At 44.1% G+C, this 26,497-nt stretch overlaps 1 protein-coding gene across 4 annotated transcripts in view; it reads right to left on the reverse strand.

The window, feature by feature from the left end:
- SAE1 (SUMO1 activating enzyme subunit 1) overlaps positions 1-26,497 on the reverse strand; it is a 75,967-nt gene that overhangs the window by 45,950 nt on the left and 3,520 nt on the right. For 2 of the 4 annotated variants that reach the window (XM_019819295.3, XM_003997616.6), the window contains exons 2-5: positions 16,853-16,964; positions 10,978-11,151; positions 8,734-8,876; positions 6,376-6,475 (exon numbers count right to left, since the gene is read on the reverse strand). In XM_019819295.3, the coding sequence (XP_019674854.1) occupies positions 6,376-6,475; positions 8,734-8,876; positions 10,978-11,151; positions 16,853-16,964 (529 nt within the window). Of the gene's footprint in view, positions 1-5,754; positions 6,115-6,375; positions 6,476-8,733; positions 8,877-10,977; positions 11,152-16,852; positions 16,965-26,497 lie in introns of those variants that run through there. The other 2 variants (XM_019819297.3, XM_019819296.3) reach the window with 2 other exon arrangements.

Here is a 26,497-nt window from a genome sequence, read left to right on the forward strand (position 1 = left end):
CACCCCTCCCACTTCTCCATGCCCTCAGCTCACGGATCTCTCTGGGTAGAATGCGTGACTCACTTCCCTCCACTATCCATTTCTTTTCTGGACAATTCTGAGTCTTAAAGATCTCAATCTGATAGTCTAGTTAAGGCTAAGCCCTCTTATTCCTCTCCTCAGATGGGTATCAGCTTCCTGAGGCAGGGACCAGTGAAAGGCACAGCCCTGCATAGAATAGACTGTCAATAAAAATCTGCGAGCTGATAGGATCCAACCTGCTTTTCATTTGCCAAAAAGCCCAACAGTAAATATAAAAGATGAACTCTCCCACACGGTTGGACAGACATCAAATTGTAGGGCTGTGCTGAGCCACTCCAAACAGCGGGCAAGTACAACTACATCAACGCAACAGGAGCAGGTTTAACACTCCGAGGCAAGATGAAATCAGCAAACCAATACAGCCTCTTAAAACCACACTCTCCAAAGCAGACTATCCACTCCTGTGCTTACAGAAAATACGTTGAGCAAAAAAACAAAAAAAGCAAAGACGATACACATGTCAGTCATGTGATTATAAGATCACTATGTATTTCTCATATGTGTTTATGTGTGTTAATTAGAAATCCAATTGTATCACATACTGGAGTAGAAGGAATACTGAAAGGAATGTGTAATTATTGGGGAGCAAGGTTCATGTTTTCTCAACTTGTTCTGTATCTTCCAATTTTGGGACTGTAAACGGATCTTACTTTAAGAAGCAGCCTGAACATCTATAATAAGGGATACAGCTCTGGCTGTAAAGCTAAATGTAAATCTTTGGAACGACTTTGAAAACTACAGATTTCTAGGCTGGATTTCCACACCTACTCGTGGGAGTCTATAGTTTTCAAAAACATTCTAACAAATGACAACCGCCATCCAAGACAAAGCTGTCACACTCAGCAGAGTGGCAAAAGAGCCTGAAGTTACCAAATGTTACCATTACATACTGCTGATTCTGGAATGTGAATTGATAAAACTACTTGCAAGTAATTTAGCAGGTCTGGTAAAGTTGAAGCTGCACATACCCTAATTTCCCTCCTAAGTATACGCCCCAGAAAAATCACACATTTACCCAAGGAGATTATCTTCCCCCTCCCCTCCCCTCCCCTCCCCTCCCCTCTCCTTCCCCTGCCCTCAACTGCGGCACCATTTGTAACAGAAAAAAATTACACACCCACATGCCCATCAATAGAAAAATGGATAAATAAATAGTAATATATTCACACAACACTCTACAGCAAAAAAAACAAAAAACAAAACAAAATAAGAAAAAATGTCCTGCGTTGCTGTCCAAGATTACTCACTATCATGATGAAAATGTTCTGTATCTGGGGCGCCTGGGTGGCGCAGTCGGTTAAGCGTCCGACTTCAGCCAGGTCACGATCTCGCGGTCCGTGAGTTCGAGCCCCGCGTCGGGCTCTGGGCTGATGGCTCGGAGCCTGGAGCCTGTTTCCGATTCTGTGTCTCCCTCTCTCTCTGCCCCTCCCCCGTTCATGCTCTGTCTCTCTCTGTCCCAAAAATAAATAAATGTTGAAAAAAAATTAAAAAAAAAAAAAGAAAAAAAAGAAAATGTTCTGTATCTGTGCTTTGCGATACAGATGCCATAGCCACATGTGTTTGGTGAGCATTTGAAATGTGGCTAGGGAGACTGAACTAAATTTTTTAATTTTATTTTAGTCCATTTTAATTTAAATAGCCATACGTGGCTAGTGGCTACCATAATGGAAAGTAAAGTCCTAGAACTGCGTGCAAACACAGATGGCCTCACAAACATAAGGCTGCTCTTAAAAAGCAGGTGGCAGCATGCATACAATATTAAACTGATTGGTAAGAAGTTAGAAAGCATACCAAACAATTCTATACTGCTTGGAAATACATATGTAGCAAGAAGAAATGGGTGGGAATGAGAACCACAATTGAGGACAGTGGTTACTTGCGTTGGGGAGGGAGAGCCAGGGGGTCAGGGGCCCTGACCAAGTTGGTCAAGTCGAGTGCTTGAAATCAGGTGGTAACTACATGGCAGTTAGCTCTTTCATTAATTTATACGTGCATCACATTCCAGTGTTAGATTTACAAACATGAGTTAAGATGCCGCATCAAGCAGGGCTATAACCGCCCCTCCCCCTTCCGGGTACTTTCGAAAATCCACACAAACATACCAGCCCTGGAGAGAAGACAGAGAAGGAACACGCAGACTGGCACAACAGGACAGGAAATGTTTTGATTTTTAAGTTGGACAGTGTTTTATTGTCATGTTCTGTAATCTGTATTGATGTATTATTTTGGGGTATCAAGTATCACAATAAAAAGACTGGATTGTGATGTGATGCTGGGAGAGACCGCCCCCCCCCCCCCCCCCCCAGGCAGCAGCAGCACCCACACCCCACCGGCCACCACACACACAGAACCGTCCCACGTGGGAAACCTATCAGCACTCCACCCAGCCCTGCAATCTACACCCTGCATCTCCTGCCCCGGGCCCCCAAACCAGGTGATTCTGACAATTAGCACAGTATTGAACACCTCTGGCCTAAAGGTCTTGGTCTAGGCAACCCCATGAACTTACTTCTAAATATTCCTGGCCAAGCCCCCCTGTTCTCTTTAGAACTGTGTTCTCTCAGCCCAGCTCAGATAACCTAAACCATTATAACCAATGTATTAGGAAGTTAATACATTCGGTTGATCACAAAGAAAATTGATTCGGAAATTCTTTTTTAAAATCACGATCTTGGGGCGCCTGGGTGGCTCAGTTGGTTGAGCTTCCGACTTTGGCTCAGGTTGTGATCTTGTGGTTTGTGGGTTCGAGCCCCACGCTGGGCTGCTGCTGCTGTCAGCGCAGAGCCCACTTCAGATCCTCTGTCCCCCTCTCTCTGTCCCTGCCCTGCTCACACTCTCTCCCCCCCCAAAAAAATAAATAAATAATAGTAATAATAAAATAAAATAAAATGACAATGATCTCCTCCAAAGCCAACACACTATGTCACAGGAGCAGCCACATCACACTGAACAAACATTTCCCGGGTAGGATCGTGCCCGGTGCTACACTAGGAACACGGTGGCGAACAGATCCGCCCTGCCCTACAGAGCTTGGACTCTAGTGGGAGAGACCCTAACAAGTCCCTCGTTGTGCCAAACCCAGATGCCACCTAAAAGAGGAAGGCTGAAACCAGTCTGTCCCTGGAATGTTCCCTTCAGGACGGGGGTGAGAGGAGATGAATTGTCCATAAACTGCTCAGAAAAGGGGATCAAAATAACGAATCACTACTCAACTGTGGAATTTCACAACTGATTCATGACAAGAGTATTAACAGGGCCCAAATTAGTCCCCTACTATTTCAGAAACAGAGGTGAAATTAAATCTGTATTTCTTAGCATGTCCCAAACAAATCCTACTTTATCTTTAATTTTTTAAAAGCTGTTATGGAGAGCAACCACCACCGGGCATCTACCGGTGTCTGGCAACATCTAACAATAAAGGAGACCTTTCACCCTAAAGGTTTTTCCAGAAAGGTCCCAAGTTTTGCATATTTTATCCCATCATCCCCATAAAACTTCAAATTATCCTAGAAACTCCAAGAGGATTCACCTTTTAAGTCGCAGGGCAAGCCAGATGCCCTCAGCCCCTGTGCCCCCCTCCAAATCGGTCCCATCGATCTCGGGCAGGTCAAGGAACTTCTCTTAGTGACCGCTGTACGTGGAGACGACAGGACTGGAGGTGCTTCCCTGCACCCAACAGAGGCCCTGCACACAGTAGGCATTTTACAACTCACAGATGCAGAAAGAGCTGGCTGTTTGGGGGTGAGGGAAGCCAGACTCATCCTGTTCCTACATCTGTGCTTTCTGTCGGTCCTATCTCCTGTGACTAAATGCCCGTCCCGGCTTCGGTGCTTGGCAAACTGTCCTTCACGTGCCGCCTCTAACAACTCTTCCTCTGGGAAACCTTTCTGGACAGTTCTCTATCACAAAACTACTGCTCTCTCCTTATCTATTGTGCACTGATGATGTCTCCCCATCAGGCTCGTGCCCAAGACCTGATTCTGATGAAGTCTGTCTCCTACCTTTTCCTGGGCACCAAAGGAAGCAAACCACTGAGCACCTACCTCTGGGCTATGCGTTTTCCCACTGTTGTATTTATCATGATGACACGTGTTAGAAAGGCCCAATATCCTCCGAAGCGGTGTGAAAACCACAAGCTCTATTTTTCCTCTTTGTTTTTTAAGCGTTTCTAATTTAGGAGCACAATGTGTACCTTGAAGCAAACGTGGCTATACAACATTTGGTTGAACCTAAGGAGGGGGGGGGAGGGAACCCTAACCAGAAACCTTTCGCAGGAAACAGGAAGTGGTTGCCTCCCCGCCCCCATCCTGCACTTTGAGCATAACCCAACTACTTATTCTGTACAATTTAGGCAAAAGGGCATGACCTCAATCAAGGAATTTTTGAGTTGGAAGACAACTTCCGAGATCACGGAGCGGACTCTGCCCAAACTGCTGTGGCGAAGCGGCACCCCCACCGGTCAGAGCCGGTCCTTCCACGGCGCTCTCGGGGGCTCGGTGAGGTGGCACAAAGGCAAGGTTCGGAATCCCAGGGACCCAGGGACCCAGGGACCGTAGTGAGGAATGCACCACATGCCTCACAAACTTCAGGGCTCGGGGCTGGAATCCAGGCCTGCATTGTCCAAGTGAAACAGCTGACTAACAATGTCAGCTGGGGAATATTTTGATACCTTCAGATTCGGCCCCTGTGGGAAGAGGCTGCACGAGGAGCCCTGTGACTGAAGAGCCCTAAGAATGGTACGCGAAGGCCACCGGGGGCCTACCAGGGCCGCCCGCATTCTCCTCATAGCTCGCTAAAGTGGCCCCCCGAAGGGGTTTCCAGATCTGCCCCAGTGGGCACCACCAGTACTGACTCAAGGGAAACTTCCAGCTGTGAAGGGCTAACAAAGCTGGCCGCTCTCCCCATTTGAATGTAAAAGACCCGCCTCAATCAGGGAAGGCCTTTAGGCCATAAAACCCTTCACACCAAGGCCAAGTGTCACACTTGTAAGAGGGTGTGATTTATGAATTGACAGCACCCACAAAGCTCCTTTTGTGCTCCTCCGTTAGTTAACAATTTATCTCCCCCCACCGAACTCACGGCGCTATTCAGATAGAGCTCGACTGGGCCTCAGAAAGAAAGAAAAGAGGGAAGAAAGAAAAGGACCCAAGTTTTGGCCAAAACACCAATGTTCACTCTGGATAATTACCGGTCCTGTGAATAGACACCAAAATTAGGGCTTAATAATTCCTCTGTATCACACTCCCAGCAGCAAACTCTTCCAACACAAACATACAGAGCAAGAAGACGAAAATCTCCAGCGCAGCCCTGCGGGAAACTCAACAGAGTTCCACTTCTGTGGTTTCTGCAGTCTCTCTTGTGGTTTCTGCACTCTCAGAATCCCCCCGTTAGAGCAATTTTAACTCGAAGCTCCGACCAGCTGTTTTTCTTTCTCAACATTTCAAACTACAAAGCAAAGAGTAAATATGGGCTCGGTCAAGTCTTTCCTCAGTTCCACAAAACCAATCCCGGCCCCTTCTGTCTGGTCTCCCCCATCGCATGACTCCCTTCTCAGATTCCAACACTAGCTGCCGAGATCATCTCCTTCCAAGTCCCCGCCCCTCCTCTCTCTGTAAAATGAATTTAAATTACTGCGCGAACCAGGCTGAAAACAAAAAAATACACACCGGATAGTAACACTTGTCAACACGGAGGCCTTTATTCTTAAAAGGTAATCTGGTGGAAAGACAACCCCAAACATTTCATCGTAAAGAAGCAAAGCATATGCAATTCAAGCTTAAACTGTCTTCCTGCCCGCTTAGGTAGGACCTTCCTAAATTATCTAACTATCCCCCCAAGATTTATTTTATGCAAAAGGGATGGCCTTTGCTCAAGAACAGTGGTTCTCATACTGCTCCAGATACTAGAAGCCCAAATCGGCCCACACACCACGTCAGTCCTGCAGGCATGTTTTCTTTTGTCTCCATGGGGTGAAGGAACAGCATTCAAACCAAGGTGAACAGACTGGTGGTATTTAAAAGTTTGGGACAGAGCCTATAAAAAACACATCTCCAATTCTGTTAAAAATTCATACGCTGCATCACTGGGTCCCTACCCGTCTTCATGGCAAGAGCTGGCTGCCACTAAGCAGCAGTCATCCCCTTTAAAAAGTGGGACGAGCACTGGCCCGGCTTGTCCAGACCCCACCTCCCCCTTCAAGACTACACGCGTGCTTCCCCTGCTTGCAGATGTAATTGCCCGTCCCCTACAAGGCTCCAAAGTTTCTGATCTTTGACCCCTTCACAGTACACATACCTTTTTGACCATAGTTGTTTCAGATGAATCAAGTTTTGCCCTCTTGGTATCAGGTCCATCTTCTACTCCTTGGCTAGCTTTGGCAACTTTGGTTTTCTCCCTAGAGGGTGACAAAGCGAGGGAACGGAGTTTACTCTCTGAATCATGCCATTAGAACAAAAAGAGCATCATCAGCTCACAGAATAGGATGGCAATTAAGAGCAAAAGCTTTGGAGTCAGGCAGATCTGGGTGGATTCAAATCCGAGGGTGGCCAATGATTATCTGATAAGTAAGTTACCTACCACGTGGGAATAACAATCCCTGACAGAATTACTGTAAGACGAGAAATAACAGGGGCGCCTGGCTGGCTTGGTCAGTTGAGCGTCCAACTCTTGGTCTTAGCTCAGATCATGACCTCACGGTCCGTGGGATAGGGCCCCGCGTCGGGCTCTGTACTGACAGACAGCATGGAACGTGTTTGGGATTCTCTCTCTTTGCCCCTCCCCTGCTTGTGCACTTTCTCTCTCAAAATAAATAAATAAACTTAAAAAAACACAATCATAAATTGCTTAGCACACCTGCCTAGCATATAGCAAGCTCTCAATAAGCTTTATAAATTTCACTTGAATCATGAAATAAAAGCCAAACTTAATTCCTCCCCTCTGCCATGGGGAACTCACATTAAGATAACCTGGGCTGTTTTCTCTACTGTGACTTCTCTATTTCTAGTATGCCAACAGAACTAGAGTTTCTGAAAACCATAAAATGCCAAAGTTATGAGAAATCTCGAACATGTCTGCCCTTCCCTCATTTTGATTTTACAGACAAGAAATTTGCAGACCAGGGACACATGGGGGGCTCAACTGGTTGAGCGTCCAGCTCTTGATTTCAGCTCAGGTCATGATCCCAAGGTCATGGGATTGAGCCCTGCACTGGGCTCCACATGGAGCATGGAGCCAGCTTAAGATTCATTTTCTCTCTCTCTCTCTCTCTCTCTCTCTCTCTCTCTCTCTCTCTCCACCCCTCTCTTCGGCTCATGCTCTCTCTAAAGTAAATAAATTTTTTTAAACTGAAAGAAAGAAAGAAAGAAAAAAAGGAAGGAAGGAAGGAAGGAAGGAAGGAAGGAAGGAAGGAAGGAAGGAAGGAAGGAAGGAAAAAGACTTCAGACCAGAGAAATTTCAGTGATTTGCCTAAGAAGCTGAACAAAAGAGGGGTGCCTGGGTGGCTCAGTCAGTTAAGCGTCTGACTTCAGCTCAGGTCATGATCTCGCGGCTTATGAGTTCGAGCCCTGCATCGGGCTCTGTGCTGACAGCTCAGAGCCGAGAGCCTGCTTCAGATTCTGTGTCTCCTCCTCTCTCTGCCCCTCCCATGTCATGCTCTGTCTCTGTCTCTGAATAATAAATAAACGTTAAAAAAAGCTTTTTTTAAAAGAAGCTGAACAAAAGAAGGCAATTCCTTTTTTTTTTTTTTTTCCACCGTTTATTTATTTTTGGGACAGAGAGAGCAGAGCATGAACAGGGGAGGAGCAGAGAGAGAGGGAGACACAGAATCCGAAACAGGCTCCAGGCTCTGAGCTGTCAACACAGAGCCTGACGCGGGGCTCGAACTCACAGACCGTGAGATCATGCCCCGAGCCGAAGTCGGACGCTTAACCGACCAAGCCACCCAGGCGCCCCAGAAGGCAATTCTTGATTCTTGGTAGGAAGCTTCACCTACCACACAGGGTGTCTTTTTACCTCTTATTAGCAAGGGACATACAAGAAACAACAGCCAAAAACCCACCACAGAGTTTTACAATACGGGTATCATCTGCCATCTCTCATCTAGAAGCTGCAAGTTCAAACCACTGCAGGTCCCATCATGTGAGAATCCCCACGGTCTGCAACCTTGATATTCAAAATGAGAGGATGAGGTGTGTCTGTTACACCAAAGCGGTGTCTGGACTTTGGAGCTTTTCCCAGGTAGACTGGCTGAGTGTGCCTCCAGAGTCACCCATCTGACTACTCTGTACTCACTTTACTACCAACCTGAAAACACAGAAGCCAAAACTGAGAAAGGCAATCCAAGCAAGCCTCCCCTATACAGGAGGTGTGTGGTTTCGCCAACTGAAGTCCAGGCCCATCAAATACCCACAATGGTGTACTTTGATTCCTAAAGAACTCTGCTTTATTTAGGATTTAGATCAGAACATTGTTTTGGAAGACGGGGCTGCATCTCCTACGATTCTGAACACACAACCTATATAATCAGTGAGCTGAAAATGAAGTGGTTTCTGAATATTCTAAGAACACTTTCCTTAGATGGGTTGTTCCCCACCAATGAGTAAAACTGTATTTTTCTGAAAATGTTACGTTCTCCCCTCCTCTCCCAAAACTTACTCTACGAATTCATGCTCTCCAAGATTGGCAAATGTGTATCCATGGTAGCCAAAAACATCTCCTGTAAAAAACTTGATGCTATTTTTGTGACAGATCTGGTCAACTTTAACTATGACATCCCTGGAGCAGCAAGTCAGACAAACCTGCAGAAAGAAAAAATTCGCTGGGTGTGAGTTTTGCAAACTGTGAATCACTGTCCTGATGTCTAAATAAATCTTAATGAACAGTCTCTCTGGGCATGTCTAAAGCCAGTTTTGAACTGGTATAACAGGTTCTTTGGATCCTATGGTTAGAAGACAAAAGACAAGTTGCAGGTTTCAGGAGAAATATAAATTGCAAGACCTCTACTTTCAGCAATCAAAACAAAACGGGTTTGGCTAGAAAGTAAAAGCTATTCAATGAATTTATTTCCTCTATTCTGTAAACATAAACAAACCACATCTCACAGTTTCCGTGAAGTGGAAAAAAACAGTAACAATTTAGCGTAAGTTACTTTTAAATTACTAAATCTATTAAAATCTGCATAAGCTATCACAAGAAGCAAAACCAGTTTTAAGTGACCCAAAGGTCACTTTAAATACGAGGGCATTTTTCCCCCTTCTTCTGATTGATAGGTTAAGATAAAAAAGATAAACAAGTCCCGTTGAGATTAGTTTTCCACAGTTTTCCACAGTTTTCAAAGTGAAACTTTATCTGAATCTGAGGACAAAAGAAAAGGTTACACACCAAGTGACCTTCCATTCAGACGTAGACAATGAACCGGTGATTCACTCAATGGAATTATCAATGTTGCTCTGAGGCCCCTAGGTTGTGTTCCAGTAAGTTGAAGCACTGGAAATAGCTAAGTTTTACGGCATAAAACACCTTTTCAGGAGAAACTCTGTGATAAGGGCTATGAAAACAAGTTCCAAATTGCACATGTTTTCTTCTAAACATAGAGAGTTGGAGAAGAAGTTACAAAAGGATATTTTCATTTGACAGAACCTCTTTGCTGCTGTCTGGCAGCCTGAATACCGAAACAGCCCACAGAAATGAGTGCCTCTGGTGTCATTCAAAGGATGCAGCCACCTAAGGGAAAAAAAAATCATATCTAAAAGGCAAGATACCCACAGTTGAACATGCAATCAAGCGACCAAAGGGAACTCTGCAGAGTCAAAAGTGAATGTAAAATCTCCAAGGACCAGTCAAACGTGGCCCAATGAGGCAGTCACCTCACCCAGCACACAGGCTTTATACAAGCAACCGGCCCGGTGCTTCGGTTCTTAGAAACCCTCTCTCTAAGTGCTAGAAATTCAAGGGGCAGCTAGAATTAACTAAATGTGGTTACTATGGATAAAGAAATGAAGAGAAGATGGTCCAAACAGTCCAAACAGAAAATGTTCCAATACTTGGAAGATACAAGATAGAATTGAAAAAAAAAAAAAAAAAACAAAACAAAAAAAGAGACAAAACGCACAGATGATCCACCATTCCAAGCACATATTTGAACAGATGCACATATGAAATATAATGTGGAAAAACAAACTACCCAACCCAAATTCTAACCTTTCGTGTAATGGGCCTTTCATTTAAAAAACAAGTAGATCATCTGTGACTATTTCATGGTTATCCAACATTTGTTTAGCTTTTCCTGGGTCCAGGGAACCATGTCTGAAGGTCACAGACGCTGGAACCGAATTTAACTTATCCTTTCACCTCTCCACAGATCTGGCAGTGAAACCAAATGAGGTTGGATATGCCTCATTTGGCTTATGACTAGTGAATTTGTCTCATTATCCATGGCAACGTGGTCAAAGTGGCTGTGTGAAAGAGACAGGCACGGACCAGGATCAGGTGTGCTCTTTTTTTAAGACAAAACACAAGCTGTAGTTTGATATTTCTAACCAAAAAAAAAAAAAAAAAAAAAAAAAGGCAAGCCGCTACTACAGAAATTAACTACCAACTTGTTTTTAGGAGAAAACATTTGCAATAAAATGTACCAAAGCTATGTGCAAAGATTCTGGAAGGAATACAAAACACCAATGATGAAACCTGGTCTAAAGGAACATATGCCCAAAGAAGAAATCAGCAGACAGCAAGTCACAAACAGCCACAGCAGAACCAACAGACTGGATCTACCTACCGACACATTCAACGTGGAAAAGCAATATGCTAATGAGGCACATACACTAAGGCAATACAAGACTTGAGACTACAAAGGCAATGTACTGAGCCTAAAGATTTTACACTCTTTATGAAACTTACAGCATCGAACTGAGTGAAAAATGACTCAGGTTTCTTTTCTATATTCTCAGTGTCCACCTTCACATCCACCATGGGGTTGAGATTCTGGGCTCGCTCCAAAGAGGCTTCAGCCCTGTTTCGGCCAACAGATCCAGTACGGATTAGAAACTGAGCTCCGGGGTCTTCTGGAGATACCTAGGAATAATTTTTTTTTTTTTTTTTAATGCTTGAATTTTGGGGAAAAAAAATTTTCAAAGACAACGAACCCTTCCATTTCAAAGCAAAACTAAAATACCTACAATTTAATTGTTCCAGTGGGAATTTGCCTAATGTATCCTCCATACACTCAATCCTTCGAAGGCTTTCAAGTAGAGACATTTTAATTTTTTTTTCACTTCGCATTGATAGTTAAAGAGCACCCCCTGGTGTCTGTAAAGAAAATTCACTCTAAACAGAAATGTCCACTCTTTCTTCTTCCACGATTAAATCTGTAACTGCTAATAAAGTGTCACAACTATCAGTGCAAAGAATTTACCCCAAATATTTACTCTGTGCCAAACTTTAAGGATACTCCTAGACAAACAACAGTAGTTTAAAGGATGTAGTCCCTGCCTACGATTGGTTTAAAATCGGACCAGTGAGGGGCACTTGGGTGGCTTAGTAGGTTAAACATCCCACTCTTGATTTCAGCTCAGGTTATGATCTCACAGTTGTGAGATGGAGCCCTGGGGCTCCACAATGACAGCGCAGAGCCTGCTTGGGATTCTCTCTCTCCCTGTCTCTGTCTCTCTCTCCATCTCTCTCTGCCCCTCCTCTGCTCATTCTTGCTCTCTCTCAAAATAAACAAATAAACCTTTTTAAAAAATTAAAAAAAAAAAAAATCAGACCAGTGAGGGGCAGCACCTGGCTGGCCCAGTCTGAAGAGCACACAGCTCTTGATGTCAGGGTCCTGAGTTCAAGCCCCACGTTTGCGTGTAGAGTTACACACATACGTACGTACATACATACATACATACATACACAAATATGCTAAAGAAATAAAATCAAACCAGGGCAAAAATCAAACGTAATTAAGAATGCTTGAAATGAACTCTTAAATTCAATTAAAATTCAGAAAAGAAAGAAGAGGGGGGCTGGAGCAAAGGGAGGATTTCACCCACAAGGCTGGATGTCAGCAGAGAAGAACCTTAAATCCAGATAATACAATCACCTGACAGCTGCCAGTAGGGTTACAGATTCCCACTGTTCACAGAGCCATTCTTTCCACATCAAACATCTAATTTAACCATTAATCTCCAGTATGACCTTGCTACCTTCACCAAGACTGGATTCAATACAAACAATCTCTCTCCTCTCCTCTGGCCAACTACCCAGAGCACATACTCGCACTTGCTAACTTTTCTCCAAGGAAATGAGCTGGTCCTCCTCCCTTTCAAGGCCAGCCCTTTAACAGTCTCCTTGACCTTTCCTGTCCTGCTTCTTCAGGGATCTCATTTCACACTGAGAAGCTGTACATCATAGAAGTTAAGAGCAAGGCTCTGAAACAATTCAAGTTGGATTCAAATCTTTGGCTCAACCACTTTAACTGTGTGCCCTTGAGCGAGCGAGTACATGGGAATCACGTGCAAAATGAGGAGGTTAAGAAAAACGGTACGCTAACTAATCACTCTATCAGTGCCGCTCTGCTCCTGCCCCACCGGACACCCAGTCTCCACGTGGGCCCTCTTGGGTGTGGCGGCCCCAGGATTCCATCTCAGAGTCACTCATCTTTCCACTTGGCATAGCTCCATGCTCATTGCTTCTTTCGTTCTTACAGGTACAGATTGCTTCCTGATCCATCTGAGACTTTTATTAAACTGCCCACCAGATATTTCCTCCTGGCTAAGTCCGCAGGCCCTTCATATTTGACTATTTTTTTTTCTTTTGTCTGTTGATGAGCCTACCAACCACCCATCCAGTCACCTGAGTCAGGAACTCAGTCTTTACATCCCTGATATTTGCCTGAGAGCAGCCACCTGCTGAGATGGCTAAGAGCATGGGCTCTACAAAGAGTCAGACTGTCTGGGTCCTGGTCACAGCAACTACTGTGACCTTGGGTGGGCCCGCAATTCAATTCCTCTTCTGTAAAATAGGGATGATAATCCCTGACTCTCAGAGTTGCTGTGAGGACTAAATGAGATACTACAAGTGCTGCTTTTAGAACAGCGTCCAGCACCTTGAGGAAGCTTCACTGCTGCAGTCATTCCTTGCCTTCCCTACATTCCCATATACAATCCTACTGATTCTATCCTCTGGTATTTTCACCTCAAGTGCTTCCTGCCGTTTCCATCACAGTGCTGTTACTCAGACTCTTCTCATCTCTCACCTAAACTACGAATGCAAAATAATAGAAGAAAAAAATAAAACAACAAAAAAAAATAAACTACTAATGCAGCCTTCTACCTAAGTGGTCTTCTGCCCCAGATCTTGTGCCAATCATACACAGGAGCTAGTGATCTACGAAGAGCCGGAAGTTGGCTAGGTCACCTGTCTCACATTTGAAACTCTTAAATGAAATCCTCACCACCTAGAGGATTGAGTATGAGCTTCCAGCAAGGCTTACTAACAGGCCCTTCGTGATTTGGCCCTTACCTACAGCCTGCATCCACCCCCACCACTTTGGGCCTCACACTCTAAAAACACCAAACAGCACTGCTTGCTATATTCTATTTCTACCATGCTGTTCTGTGCCACTGCTAATAATGTCTCCTGCCTAAAATACAGCCCCTCAACTTGAGAAACCTCCAGTTGTTCTTTAAGCCTCAACTAAGATCACAGCTCCAGGAAGCCGTTCGTGTCCCCCTACCAAAACCTGAGTCAGGTAGGCTGCTCCGGTTTATGGAATAAACCCTGAGAATGGGAACCAAATCTTGTGCATCTTTGTATCACAAGGATCTAGAATGCTTCAGGGCAGCCACCAGGTACCCTCGGATGTTTGCTGATGTAAACAAAACGAAAACCTCTGTAGGGCAGGAATTAACGTCCTTGATGAGCACACTGAGGGGTGCCTGCCTGGCTGAGTTGGTAGAACATGTGACTCTTAATCCTGAGGTTGTGAATTCAAGCCCCACACTGGGTACGGAGATTACTACAATAAATACATAAATAAGAAAAAAAAATTTTAATAGATGAGCAAACACAGTCTCTGAGAGGTTAAGAGACTTAACCCAGCTTGAAGAGGTAGGATTTGAGCCCAAATCTACATAATTCCAGAGCTTTTGCACTAGGTAGCACGGTCTCCCTGAGATGTTCCCAGTCAGGGAAAAAAAGTACAAGCAAACTGCAAAAGGCAGAACAACCAAAGAGTGTCCATGAACCACTAAACATATGAGGTAGGAGTCAGGCTAAGTTGACTGGGCCCAGGTTATACAAAGCCAGTAGTTCTCAACTCTCCCTGACTTCTAGACTCACTTGGAGAACTTTCAACCCCCCCCCCCCCAATATTCAAAGCACAGATGGGATTGAGAACCACTGTTGTGGGCCTTGAAAACCAGTCAGAAGAGTTAGGCTTTGCAGTGCCAGATAGGTGAAAAGTACTGTAAGTCCTCAAAGCAGAGAGGGAAGGGAGGAGAGTCGGCCTGGTCACTGTAACACTGGTGGCACCCATCACTGGACTGAGGCAGTGACAGAACTGCATCACACACCGCTCAGTATTAGATCATGGTTCCCCATTCTCCGGCGCTCCCAACCATATGAGGAAGTCACGATCCCCATCCGGTTTCATTTTCCCACACCAAGGGCCTGCCTCCATGTTTAGAAACCATCCTTCCCTGCAAACAAATTCTCCCTCCAGATGCCTCTAGGGGGCACTGTGGTTGGGGAAATGTCAAAAAGGCAAGAGCTCAGACTGTTAATAATCTGGCGGCTTGCCTGCAGGAATTTCTTTCCTTAGAAGGTTTTGAATTCAAGTCAAAAATCAATTTGTGACTGTGATATTAAGTGAGCCAACCCACGTTTCTTCACTGCAGAAGAATTAAAAAAAAAAAAAAATCCAGGTATGATTTTTCCCCTAAAACCCAAACAAGATGAGCTTTAAAAAATTTCATTTGGGGGGCACCTGGGTTGTTCTGTAGGTTAAGCAGCCGAGTCTTGATTTCGGCTCAGGTCATGATCTCACAGATCATGAAATCAAGCACAGAGTGGCTTGGGATTCTCTCTCCCTCTCTCTCTGCCCCACCCCCATGCACATGCGCGCTCTCTCGCCGTCTCTCTCTCTCTCTCTCTCAAAATAAATAAATGTTTTAAAGTTTTCATTAACATTTACCTTCTTCCACAGAGCCTATACCACACTCTGTGTGTGGTAGTTACCATGTATGAAACAGGACCCTTATTCATTGCCTATAAGGAAAGACACTAATAGTATCATGTGATGACATAATCTTCAGAGGTTTTGGGGTTTGTTTTAATTTTTTTTTTTTTTTTTTTTTGAGACAGTGAAAGCACAAGCAGGGGAAAGGCAGCAAGAGAGAGGAACAGAGGATGTGAAGCGGGCTCTGCCCTGACAGCAGAGAGGCCAACGTGGGCCAGGACTCACAAACTATGAGATCACGACCTGAGCTGAAGTCAGACGCTTATCCGACTGAGCCACCGAGGTGCGGCGCCCCTAAAGTTTTATTTTTTAAAAGGGGTTGCACCTGGGTGGCTCAGTCAGTTAAGCACCCGACTTTGGCTCAGGTCATGATCTCGTGGTTGACAAGTTTGAGCCCCACATCAGGCTCTATGCTGGCAGCTCAGAACCTGGAGCCTGCTTTGGATTCTGTGTCTCCCTCTCTCTCTGCCCCTCCCCTGCTCATTCTCTCTCTCTCAAAAATGAATAAACATTAAAAAAAATTGGGGGGGCACCTGGGTGGCTCAGTTCATTGAGTGTCCGACTTTAGCTCAGGTCATAATCTCGTGGTTGACGAATTGGAGCCCCGCTTCAGGCTCTGTGCTGACAACTCAGAGCCTGGAGCCTGCTTCGGATTCTCTGTCTGTCTGTCTCTCTGTCCCTCCCCTGCTCATGCTCTGTCTTTCTCTGTCTCAAAGATAAAATAAACATTAAAAAACATTTTTTTTAATAAAATAAAAATACTGTCCAAAAAATACAGGCGAGAAAATACCGATAAAAAAATATAAATAAAAACTGATCTCTGTAGAAGCCAGGTAGATAGGGTGTCAAATGCTATTCTACTTCTGTATATATTTAAGTTTTTGTATAAAAGAAAATTAAAATGTTTTTTTGAAAATTAAAATGTTATAGCATGAGAATGTAGAGAAAGAAGTTATTTTCACCTTGGAGAAACTGGTCAGAAAAAGCTACACAGGAGCTGGGAACGACTATTATAGCAACAATTAAATGGTCTATGATGTAATTAATTATCAGATGCTTACTACATGCAAGCACTATGCTAAGCAGTCTGCATAGATCCTCTCTGATCCAACATTTTTCAAAGAAGCTCTCCTGAGACAGCTTTCAAACGTACAGATTCCTCCTGAGCATCATCTCAAACCTTCTAAAGCCGAATCACTCAGGGTAAAGGCTAACCTGTGACAAAGCCCCAAGGCAATTCTGCACTTTTAATTAGTCATGCAGGTGGTGTACAGGTACAAGGAAGAAAACCACCCCCTCTCCTCCCCACAGTAACCCTCCAAGCGAGAGATTAACTACACTTTACAGACTGGCAAGCTCAAGGAGAGTGGTCGACCACCTAGGATGTGCCAGTGCCATTGGGCCAAAGGCCATGGCTCCGCTAATGCCAGCCCTCCTTGCACAGCTTGGCGGGGGCATGTAGGAATTCAGAGTATCTCCAAGTGTTTATATTTACACTAAAGAGGGCAGACTGTGAAGAAAGAGTGTTGAGGTGGCCAAATATCTCACCTGTTCAGGATCCAACATGGTCAGTCCTTTCACTCCCGCCAGAATGAGATTCTTGGCAATTTCAGCCCCGAGTCCTTTCATGCCGACAAGAAGCACCCGCGAGGCCCGCAGCCTATAAGGCAGACAACTGTTAACTGGATGCCACAGAACAGTGGAAGCTTCACCGAGTCGTTAAGAACAAGCCAAAGCAACAGCGAAGTAACTTTGATTTTCATTAAATGCACGGAAGCACCAAGGCCTCAAATCTAGGAAAGAGGCTCTAATCCATCCTACAAAGAATTCATTCAATAGGGGCGCCTGGGTGGCTCAGTCAGTTAAGCGTCCGACTTCGGCTCAGGTCACGATCTCGCGGTATGTGAGTTCGAGCCCCGCGTCAGGCTCTGTGCTGACAGCTCAGAGCCTGGAGCCTGTTTCAGATTCTGTGTCTCCCTCTCTCTCTGACCCTCCCCTGTTCATGCTCTGTCTCTCTCTGTCTCAAAAATAAATAAATGTTAAAAAAAAAAAAAGAATTCATTCAATAAACATTTACTGGGGCACCTGGGTGGCTCTGTCAGTTAAGCGTCCGACTTCGGCTCAGGTCATGATCTCACGGTCTGTGAGTTCGAGCCCCGCGTCGGGCTCTGTGCTGACGGCTTGGAGCCTGCTTCAGATTCTGTGTCTCCCTCTCTCTCTGCCCCTCCCCCGTTCATGCTCTGTCTCAAAAATAAATAAACATTTAAAAAAATAAAATTAAAAAAAGAATAAAAATAAAAATAAAACATTTACTAAGCACCTACTATGCCAGGCACTCTTCTCAGGTATAGAAATATATCAGTAAACAAAATAGACATAATCCCTGTCCTCCTTGAGCTTACATTTTATGATAGAGGTAGACAAATATATGATATACCAAAAAGTGATGAAAATCAGGGGTGCCTGGCTGGCTCAGTCGGTAGAGCATGTGACTCCATCTCAGGGTCGTGAATTCAAGCCCCACGTTGGGCGTAAAAAAGTGATGAAAATCAAGCAGGATATGGATCCAGAATGATGGAGGATGCTATTGCATGCAGACTGAAGGCCTTTCTGAAAAGGTGCTGAGCAAAAATCAAAATGAAATGGACAAATATACAGATATTTGGGAGAAGAGCATTCCAGGAAAGAAAACAACAAGTGCAAAAGTCCTGAAAGCAGATGGGTGCACAGCATGTTTCAGGGACAGGAAGAACAGAGCGGCTAAATAACAGTGAGGAAAGGGAAGAACAGTAGGAGACGGGTCACAGACGGAACCGGGGCCACGTCATGAAGGCTCTTACAGGTATTGTAAGGGCTGGATCTTACTCTGAGCACCATAGAAAGCCATGGGATGGGGGACCCTTGGGGGAAGGGTGTCCCAGTTGAGAGAGGGGACGATGGCCCGGACTGGTATGATAGCAGGAGAGGAGGTGAGAAAAGTTACTATCTAGGCTGTCACACACAAGCAAAACCGTAGCAGCATGAAAGAGGGTGTATTTGGAAAGTGTTCGGATCATCCTAGTCTGTAAAGTGACAAAAGATGAGGCTAAATGAAGGTAGTCAGAGGTTGGGCTGTCTCAAGAAGTCCAGAGTTAGGGGCGCCTGGGTGGCTCAGTTGGTAGAGCGTCCAACTTCGAGTCAGGTCACGAGCTCACGGTTCCCGAGTTCAAGTCCCATGTCAGACTCGCTGCCGTCAGCCTGTCAGCGCAGAGCCAGAGCCCACTTCAGATCCTCTGTCCCCTTCTTTCTGCCCCTCCCCCACCTGCGCTCTCCCAAAACTAAATAAATATTAAAAAAAAAAAGAAAAAAGAAAAAGTCTGGACTTAAATCTGAGGTCAGTGGAAGGCAGTATAGCTCCACGAAATCTTAGCTGAAAGAAACCCCTCGACCCAGAAGTGTTTCACAATCAGAATTTTTCAGAACTGGTTTACATCACGTACTATGAAACAACCCCATCAGGGTCTTGGGACGCACTCTGTAATCAAACCCATTAATATTTTTGCAGCAAATGTATGACTATTCACACTGAAAAGGGATAGTTAGAACTAAGAACGATCTCCCATAAATTCAAGTTTGGCTGGCTGAAGAGTTTGCTCTTAATTTATGAAATGAGCCCATTTTCAACTTGTACTAGTATTAGGGAGAACATGCAGAAAAGAAACTCTTTCAAAAGTAGTCCTAAAAATTAGGAGCACTTGCATGTAATTAGAGGCCTTTAATGAGGATGGTGGCTGATAAGAGGGTCCTGCACTGATTCTTGATACTAGAGATACTGAATTTCCTTCACTAATACAATCAAAGGGTAAAATGTGGGGAGGGAGAGAATAGGGACAGAATTTCCTTCAAAGGCATATGTCTGGGTCTCAGCTTCTCTGTTATCGCTTTTATTCTATGGGGACTTTCCACCATCAACCACAGGCTAGCGGACACGAGCCTTTCAAGTGACAATGTCACTTCGTTAGAATAGGAGGGAATTGGAAAGAGGGCCTACAAGATACAAGCAAGGTAAATAACATGCTAGCAAAGCGTACATTGCTTACCAAAGATTTATACCAGTGGGTGGAGGAAGAAAGGCCATGTGGCTTTCCAGAGGAGCTCCAATCCCTCCAGAATCAGCATATACTGACAGGCAATGTTTCCAAAAAGAACCTTTGATATCAGAAAGGCTGAACACTCTTGCATTTGGCTGTACCTTCCAGGGCTCTGGAGTCACTGTCGGTCTACAAGTCTTCCCTGACACTGCCCCTCCCGCACCCACCCCGGAATTCCAGAATGCCAAGTTCCCTTTCAGTCCAAGAATGGCCCAGATTGGTCCAGCTCTCTTCTGGGAAGCTATATCTTCAAACAATACCAACAGCCTCCTAATCCCTAGACCCCCCTGAATTCTTCTCAGGCTCTGTTCTCTCTGGCGTTCCTTCCTCAAAGGGCACTGCTAGTCACTAAATGCCCTCTAGGTCTGGAGACAGGTTTGAATTCTGGTTCTGCCACTTCCCAGCTGGGTGACATGGACAAGCTGCACAAGCTGTCTGAACTTCAGGTTTTTCATCTGTAAAATGGGGATACCAGATCTGACATCTTGTCAATGAATCCCCTTGACAACCTGGTAAAATGTGTGTGCAAAAGCACCTAGCATAATACCAGGCACGTAACAGATGCTCGATATGTTACTTCAACTTACTGAACTCCTCTATCCCACTCCTAATTACCAAAAGGGCTTAGTGGTAGGTGTGACTCTGATTTTCAAAAAAAAAACAAAAAAAAATCTCACAAAAAAATTCTAAAGCTGCATTTAAATTCCTTCAGTACTGGCTCCCTTCCACCTGCCCAGCCTTCTCCCCTACCACCACCAGATTACCGCCACCCAGATCTGCCTTCCATTTATTACCCCCCTCCCCCCCACCTGTCGACTTTACATCCCAGCATTCCACACACCTGAAATGCTCTCTCTTCCTCTCTAGGCCAAGTCAAGCTTGTCCCCAGACTTCAAACCCCAATTCAAATGCCATTTCCTCAAAAAGTCCCCCTCTCTATGGCTGACTGAAGTACGCGCTCCCTCCTCTGAGCTCTTAGAGCACTGCAACATATAAATGTCTCTGACATAAATCACATTTAGCCACGTGGCCTCTCCAAGATCCCTACATCCTATAGAGCTCTAGACTCTGACTGCTTGGGAGGTTTTTTTTTTTTTTTTCAACTGCCATCAACACTGAAGACCACATTTGTATTTTTAATCCTTAACCATGCTGAAGACCCTGAGCCGACAGCTTACTTATGGCTCAATTACACGAAAAATACTTAAAATAGTACCTGGCACATAGTCAACACTTAATGAATGGCAGCTATTAGTATTCATATCTGATGTATGAATACTTCTAGGAATTAATCCTACAGAAATACCCTGGTGTGCACAAAGATCACATCCGTCCACTTCCTTCCACCTCCACAGACACCATCGCTTCTCACCTACGAAACTACAACAGCTTTACACCTGGTTTCCCTGCTTCCATTCTTGCCCCCTACAATCTGCTGTCCCTGCTCAGGAAGAGAGATCTTTTAAACCAGATTATGCTGCTCTCCTGCTCAAATCTTTCAGTGGTTCCCTATGCAAGTTCCTTAACCCAAAGCCCTGCCTACCGCTCCCATCTTGGATCGTCCTATTCTCGCCACTGCTAATTTGCCCACAGCCAGGCTCCAGCCTTTGGACTTCGGCATTAGCTGTTCTCTGCTTCTTCCCCCATTTTTTGCACGAGCAATTCTTTAGGTCAACTCAACTGTCACCACCTTAGAAGCCCACACTGGCCACTTAATCCAAAATTATGTCCACACCCTCTTCTATCTGGAATTTGTTCATATGTTCACTGTCCACTTCTCCATTTGAATGTAAGCTCCAGAAACCACCGTATCCCTAACACCTATGACTATGCTTGGCACTTAGTTTACTGTTACTCAAACAGCTGCTGAATTAATAGAATACATTAAAAGAAACCCGGCTGTCCATCCGCAGAATTACATAAATCTACTACATAATAAAATAGTAACAGTTAACATTTACTGAAACCTCACTATGTGCTGGGGCCCTTGTCTGACTCAATCAGTAGAGCATACGACACTTGATCTTGGGGTTAAGTTGGAGCCCCGTGTTGGGTGTAGAGATTACTTAAAAACAAAGTCTTAGGGGAGCCTGGGTGGCTCAGCTGGTTAAGCGTCTGACACTTTGATTTCAGCTCAGATCAAGACCTCACCGTTCTTGGAATTGAGCCCTGCATCGGGCTCTGTGCTGACAGCGAGGAGCCTGTTTGGGATTCTTTCTCTTTCTCTCTCAAATGAAATAAATAAATAAATAAATACATAGATAGATAAATAAATAAATAAATAAATAAAATCTTTAAAAAAAACTCACTACGTGCTAAGCACTCTTCACACGTATTATGTTATTTAATCCTCAGGGCAATCTTATGAGCTGGTAAGTTCTTTTTTTTTTTTTTTAAATTTTTTTTTTCAACGTTTATTTATTTTTGGGACAGAGAGAGACAGAGCATGAACGGGGGAGGGGCAGAGAGAGAGGGAGACACAGAATCGGAAACAGGCTCCAGGCTCTGAGCCAGCAGCCCAGAGCCTGACGCGGGGCTCGAACTCCCGGACCGCGAGATCGTGACCTGGCTGAAGTCGGACGCTTAACCGACTGTGCCACCCAGGTGCCCCTGAGCTGGTAACTTCTTATCTCTATTTTGCAGCTGAGAAAACAGGCACAAAGAGGTCAACTAGCTTACCCCAGATTACATAGCTGGGAATTGGCTAATAATCAGCTACCTGGTAAGGGCAACAGTAAGAGAGAGCAATTAAGATCTGGGGCTCTGAGGCCACACTGCCCTGATATGTATATACTATGGAAAACTAGGTAGCCATCAAAAAAAATAAATAGGTAACACTTATTAAATACTTACTGTATGCCCAGCACCATTCTAAGCAATTTATGTATTCAACTCTGCAAGAAAAGGCACTATTACTCTCATTTTGCAGAGAAGAAAACTGTAGTTTGTAGTAGGCAAAATAATGCACCCCCACGAGCCAAATGCAGGTAACTTCTAGATGCTAGAAAAGTCAGACAGATTCTCCTCTAGAGCCTCCACATGGAACATGGCCCTGTCAACACCTTGATTTTAGCCCAGTGGAACTGATTTCAGACTTCTGATCTCTAGAATCGTAAGAGAATAAATTTGTGTTGTTTTAAGCCACTAAATGTGTGGTAATTGTTATAGTAGCAACAGGAAACTAATACACTGAAAAGAGAGTTACAGAACTTACCAAACATTGGGGTGCCTCGGTGCTGGGTGGCCCAGTCAGCAAAATGTCTGACTCTTGATTTTGGCTCAGGTCATGATCTCACGGTTTGTGGGTTCAAGCCCCACATCCGGGCTCTGTGCTAACAGCACAAAGCTTGCTTGGGATTCTCTCTCTCTGCCATTCTCCCACTCACTCTCTCTCTCTCAAAATAAATAAGAACTTAATAAATAAAATGCATCAAAACAACAAACAAACAAACTTGCCAAAAATCACACAACTGCCAAATGGCAAAGCAGGTATCAACTTAAGCAATATTGCTCCAAAGTCTGTGGTCTTCAACTTATATTGCCTCTCGGGGCACCTGGGTGGTTCAGTCAGTTAAGTGTCCGACTTCAGCTCAGGTCATGATCTCACGGTCCATGAGTTCAAGCCCTGTGTCAGGCTCTATGCTGACAGCTCAGAGCCTGGAACCTGTTTCAGATTCTGTGTCTCCCTCTCTCTGTCCCTCCCCCACTCATGCTGTCTCTCTCTCAGAAATAAACATTAAACAAATATTTTTAAGTCATATTGCCTCTCAGTACCACAAATAATGTAAAATTACATTGATATATTATGTATATAGTCCACTGATAACAACAATGGTAGTAGTTACCCTCTACAGAGGGCTCACTAGGTTCGAGGCATAGAATTATACATAGCACCTCACTGAAACCTTAATTGTGGTTCTTTGCCATTTTCCTTTTGGAAAAAAAGCATACACATCCTAAGTATTGCATAAGATGTCTCTCTAGAAGTCCAAGGGGCTCCACAGACCCCAGAGTACACTATCACGTTTCCACAGGAAAGGATTCATGTCTGCCTAGAGTATAAAGAAAACAGAGGCTCAGAAAAGGTGCCCAAGCTCTCCCAGGTACTTAAGTGGCCAGAACTGGGATGAGAATACAGTTCTGACCACAATCTATGAGTTTTCTTCTTTCAATGTCTCTTCCACGTTGCCTTGCACACAAGTAGGTTCTAAATAAATATTTGCCAACTTTGCTCTCTCCTCTTTGACTTCTGCCACAGGAATACCTCTTAAATTTCTGGGAAGGAATGAACAGAGCCTTTATATCACAATCTCTGAATTCACAATACATACTACAAGTTAAGTCAAGCCAAGTGAATTCCACTCATGGTTAAAAATTCCTAAGACTACCAAATTCACATTTATTTTATTAAGTCTAATTGTGTGACGACAGTGAGTCATGAAAAAATCTGGTATAAGATTATTTTAAGTAGGGTAAGCACAAAGACCTCAGGCCAGAGAGAGGTTTAGCATATTTGAGGAACAGAAAGATTCAAGAGCTCAAATGAAGTGAGCCAGAGAGATATAGGCAAGATCAGACAGGGCACGGCATGGAAGGTAATGAATTTTAAAAGCTTTGGATTTTATTCTGAATATAAGAGGAAATCACTGGAAGGCTTTATGCAGAGAACTATGTGATCTTTTTTTTTTTTTTTTTTTTTTTTTTTTTTTTTAATCAATCTGGCTGCTGTGGGGAGACTGGATTATAAAGAATCACAAGTGAAACACAGGAGAGCAGTTGAGAAGACTACTGAGGTGACCAATCAGAGATAATGAGAGTAGCTTGGAATAAGAAATAAAGAAAGGTGGCTGAGATCGTTTGAAGCAGAGTACACAGAACTTGACAAGGGACTGGACATGGGCCCAAGGGACAGAGATGAATAAAGAACTCTTAAGTTTCTGGTCTGTGCAACCAGATAAATGGTAAAGCCAACAGCATTTGGCAGATTGGACCATTTTCTCCTTCAGAGATAATCTCACCTTCACTTAACAGCAAAGTACTTTTCATTCAAATCTACCATCTTGTTCCATCCAACTGCCCATTCATTACATTTACTTCAATGTCTTGTCAAAATCCAAAACAGAACTTAAGGCTGCTCCCCACCATGATCTGCTCAGGCAAATCTACTCCCCTTACAATCTTCCTCATCCTTCTGGAGTCTCCACTCACCCCACTGACTTTTACTTTACATTGGCCTTATTTATCTCAACCTATTTCCTATGTAGCTTCCCTTCTCCTGTTGCTAGTGATTTATACTTGTCAAATAACTGTAACTATAATTTACTCAAAGCTTTCTGTGCATATGCACTATTTATGTATTATCTATTATTTTTATTTTTTAAGTTTTTATTTATCCATCTAAGTAATCTCTACACCTAACGTGAGGCTCAAACCCACAACCCTGAGATCAAGAGTCACACACTCTTCTGACTGAGCCAAACAGGCATCCCTTGCATTATCTCCTTTAATTCTCAACTATCTTATAATGTAAATTCTATTATCTCCACTTGACAAATGAGCAAACTGAAGTAGAGAAGTTAAGAAATGTATCCAAGGTTGGGGCGCCTGGGTGGCTCAGTCGGTTGGGCGGCCGACTTCGGCTCAGGTCATGATCTCGCGGTCCATGAGTTCGAGCCCCGCGTCGGGCTCTGTGCTGACAGCTCAGAGCCTGGAGCCTGTTTCAGATTCTGTGTGTCCCTTTTTCTCTGACCCTCCCCCATTCATGCTCTCTCTCTGTCTCAAAAAAATAAATAAACGTTAAAAAAGAAATGTATCCAAGGTTAAATAACTAAGAATTTTTGCAGCTGAGATTCAAACTGAACTATTAATCACTATCGACACTACAATCAATTGGTCCTTAAGTGAAAAATCAGGATTGGCCCCTAAGACACAGTACATACTCAGTCACTACTATGGCAAATGTGTGCCTACGGAACCAACTGAAGTTCTTTTGAAGAGCGGCAGTGTTGGATAATGAGGCTTTGAAAACAGGAAAGTTTTTGTAGTACCTTTTTTGTAAAGTCAAAATTTCAGAGTTGAGTCCTTAAAAATTTAGTCACACTCACTCCTTTTTGCAGATGTGGAACTTAAGGCCAACAAACTTTGTGACTGACCCAAGGTCAAGAGAGCTGGTTAGCAGAACTGGATTGAACCCAGGTTTCTTGAATTCCTAGATCTTTGCAATGTACAATCATTTCATCATTCGACAAATACATGTGAATGTCTACAAATTTGCAAGCACTACAAATTGAATAAGACCAGTCAAACCCCTATTTTAATTGCCAAACATTTATAAAATGCTTGCCCTCATAGAGCTTATCATCTACTTTGCTCTTTTGGGTCACCCTCTGTCCTTCCTCACTCTTAGATACGGGATCAACTACTATTGAGTGGAAGAAACATCAGACATGCCTTGGTTGTGAAAGGCAGTGCAAAAACTGCTGAAGCATGCATTCTGAAAACACACACAGCTGCCACCCTCAACATCTTCCTTTATGATTATTTGACTGAAAGAATGAGCCCCGATTGTGGAAAATGAGCTGAGGGAGGGGAAAGGGAGTCACTTAGATTCGACTCCTGTTTACTTGGTGCATAACCTTGGGAGCCAGCTCTCATTCCTTGAGCCCCATCCATAAAGTGGGCTATGTCCCACAGCAAAAAATGGAAAGTCGCACCTGTAGGGCCAGGCAAATCAGATCAATGAGGGAAGTTGAACTGATGGAGACAAGGCTAGAGAACCACGTGCCATGTCAGAGATGGCCTCCGCTTGGCTCCAACCAATGTGGAATATCTGATCTTTCCATTCTTCAGGAGATGACAGAATTCAGAAATTACCAGACTGCAGAAGAGGGGTGCTTGGGTGGCTCAGTCAGTTAAGCATCCGACTCTTCATTTCGGCTCAGGTCAAGATCTCATGGTTCGTGGGTTTGAGCCCCACGTTGGGTTCTGCACTGACAGTGCAGAATCTGCTTGGGATTCTCTCTCTCTACCCCTCTTCCACTTGTGCACTCTCTCAAAATAAATA

This window comes from Felis catus, chromosome E2 (assembly GCF_018350175.1).
Source record: "Felis catus isolate Fca126 chromosome E2, F.catus_Fca126_mat1.0, whole genome shotgun sequence".
Classification (NCBI taxonomy): Eukaryota; Metazoa; Chordata; class Mammalia; order Carnivora; family Felidae; genus Felis; species Felis catus.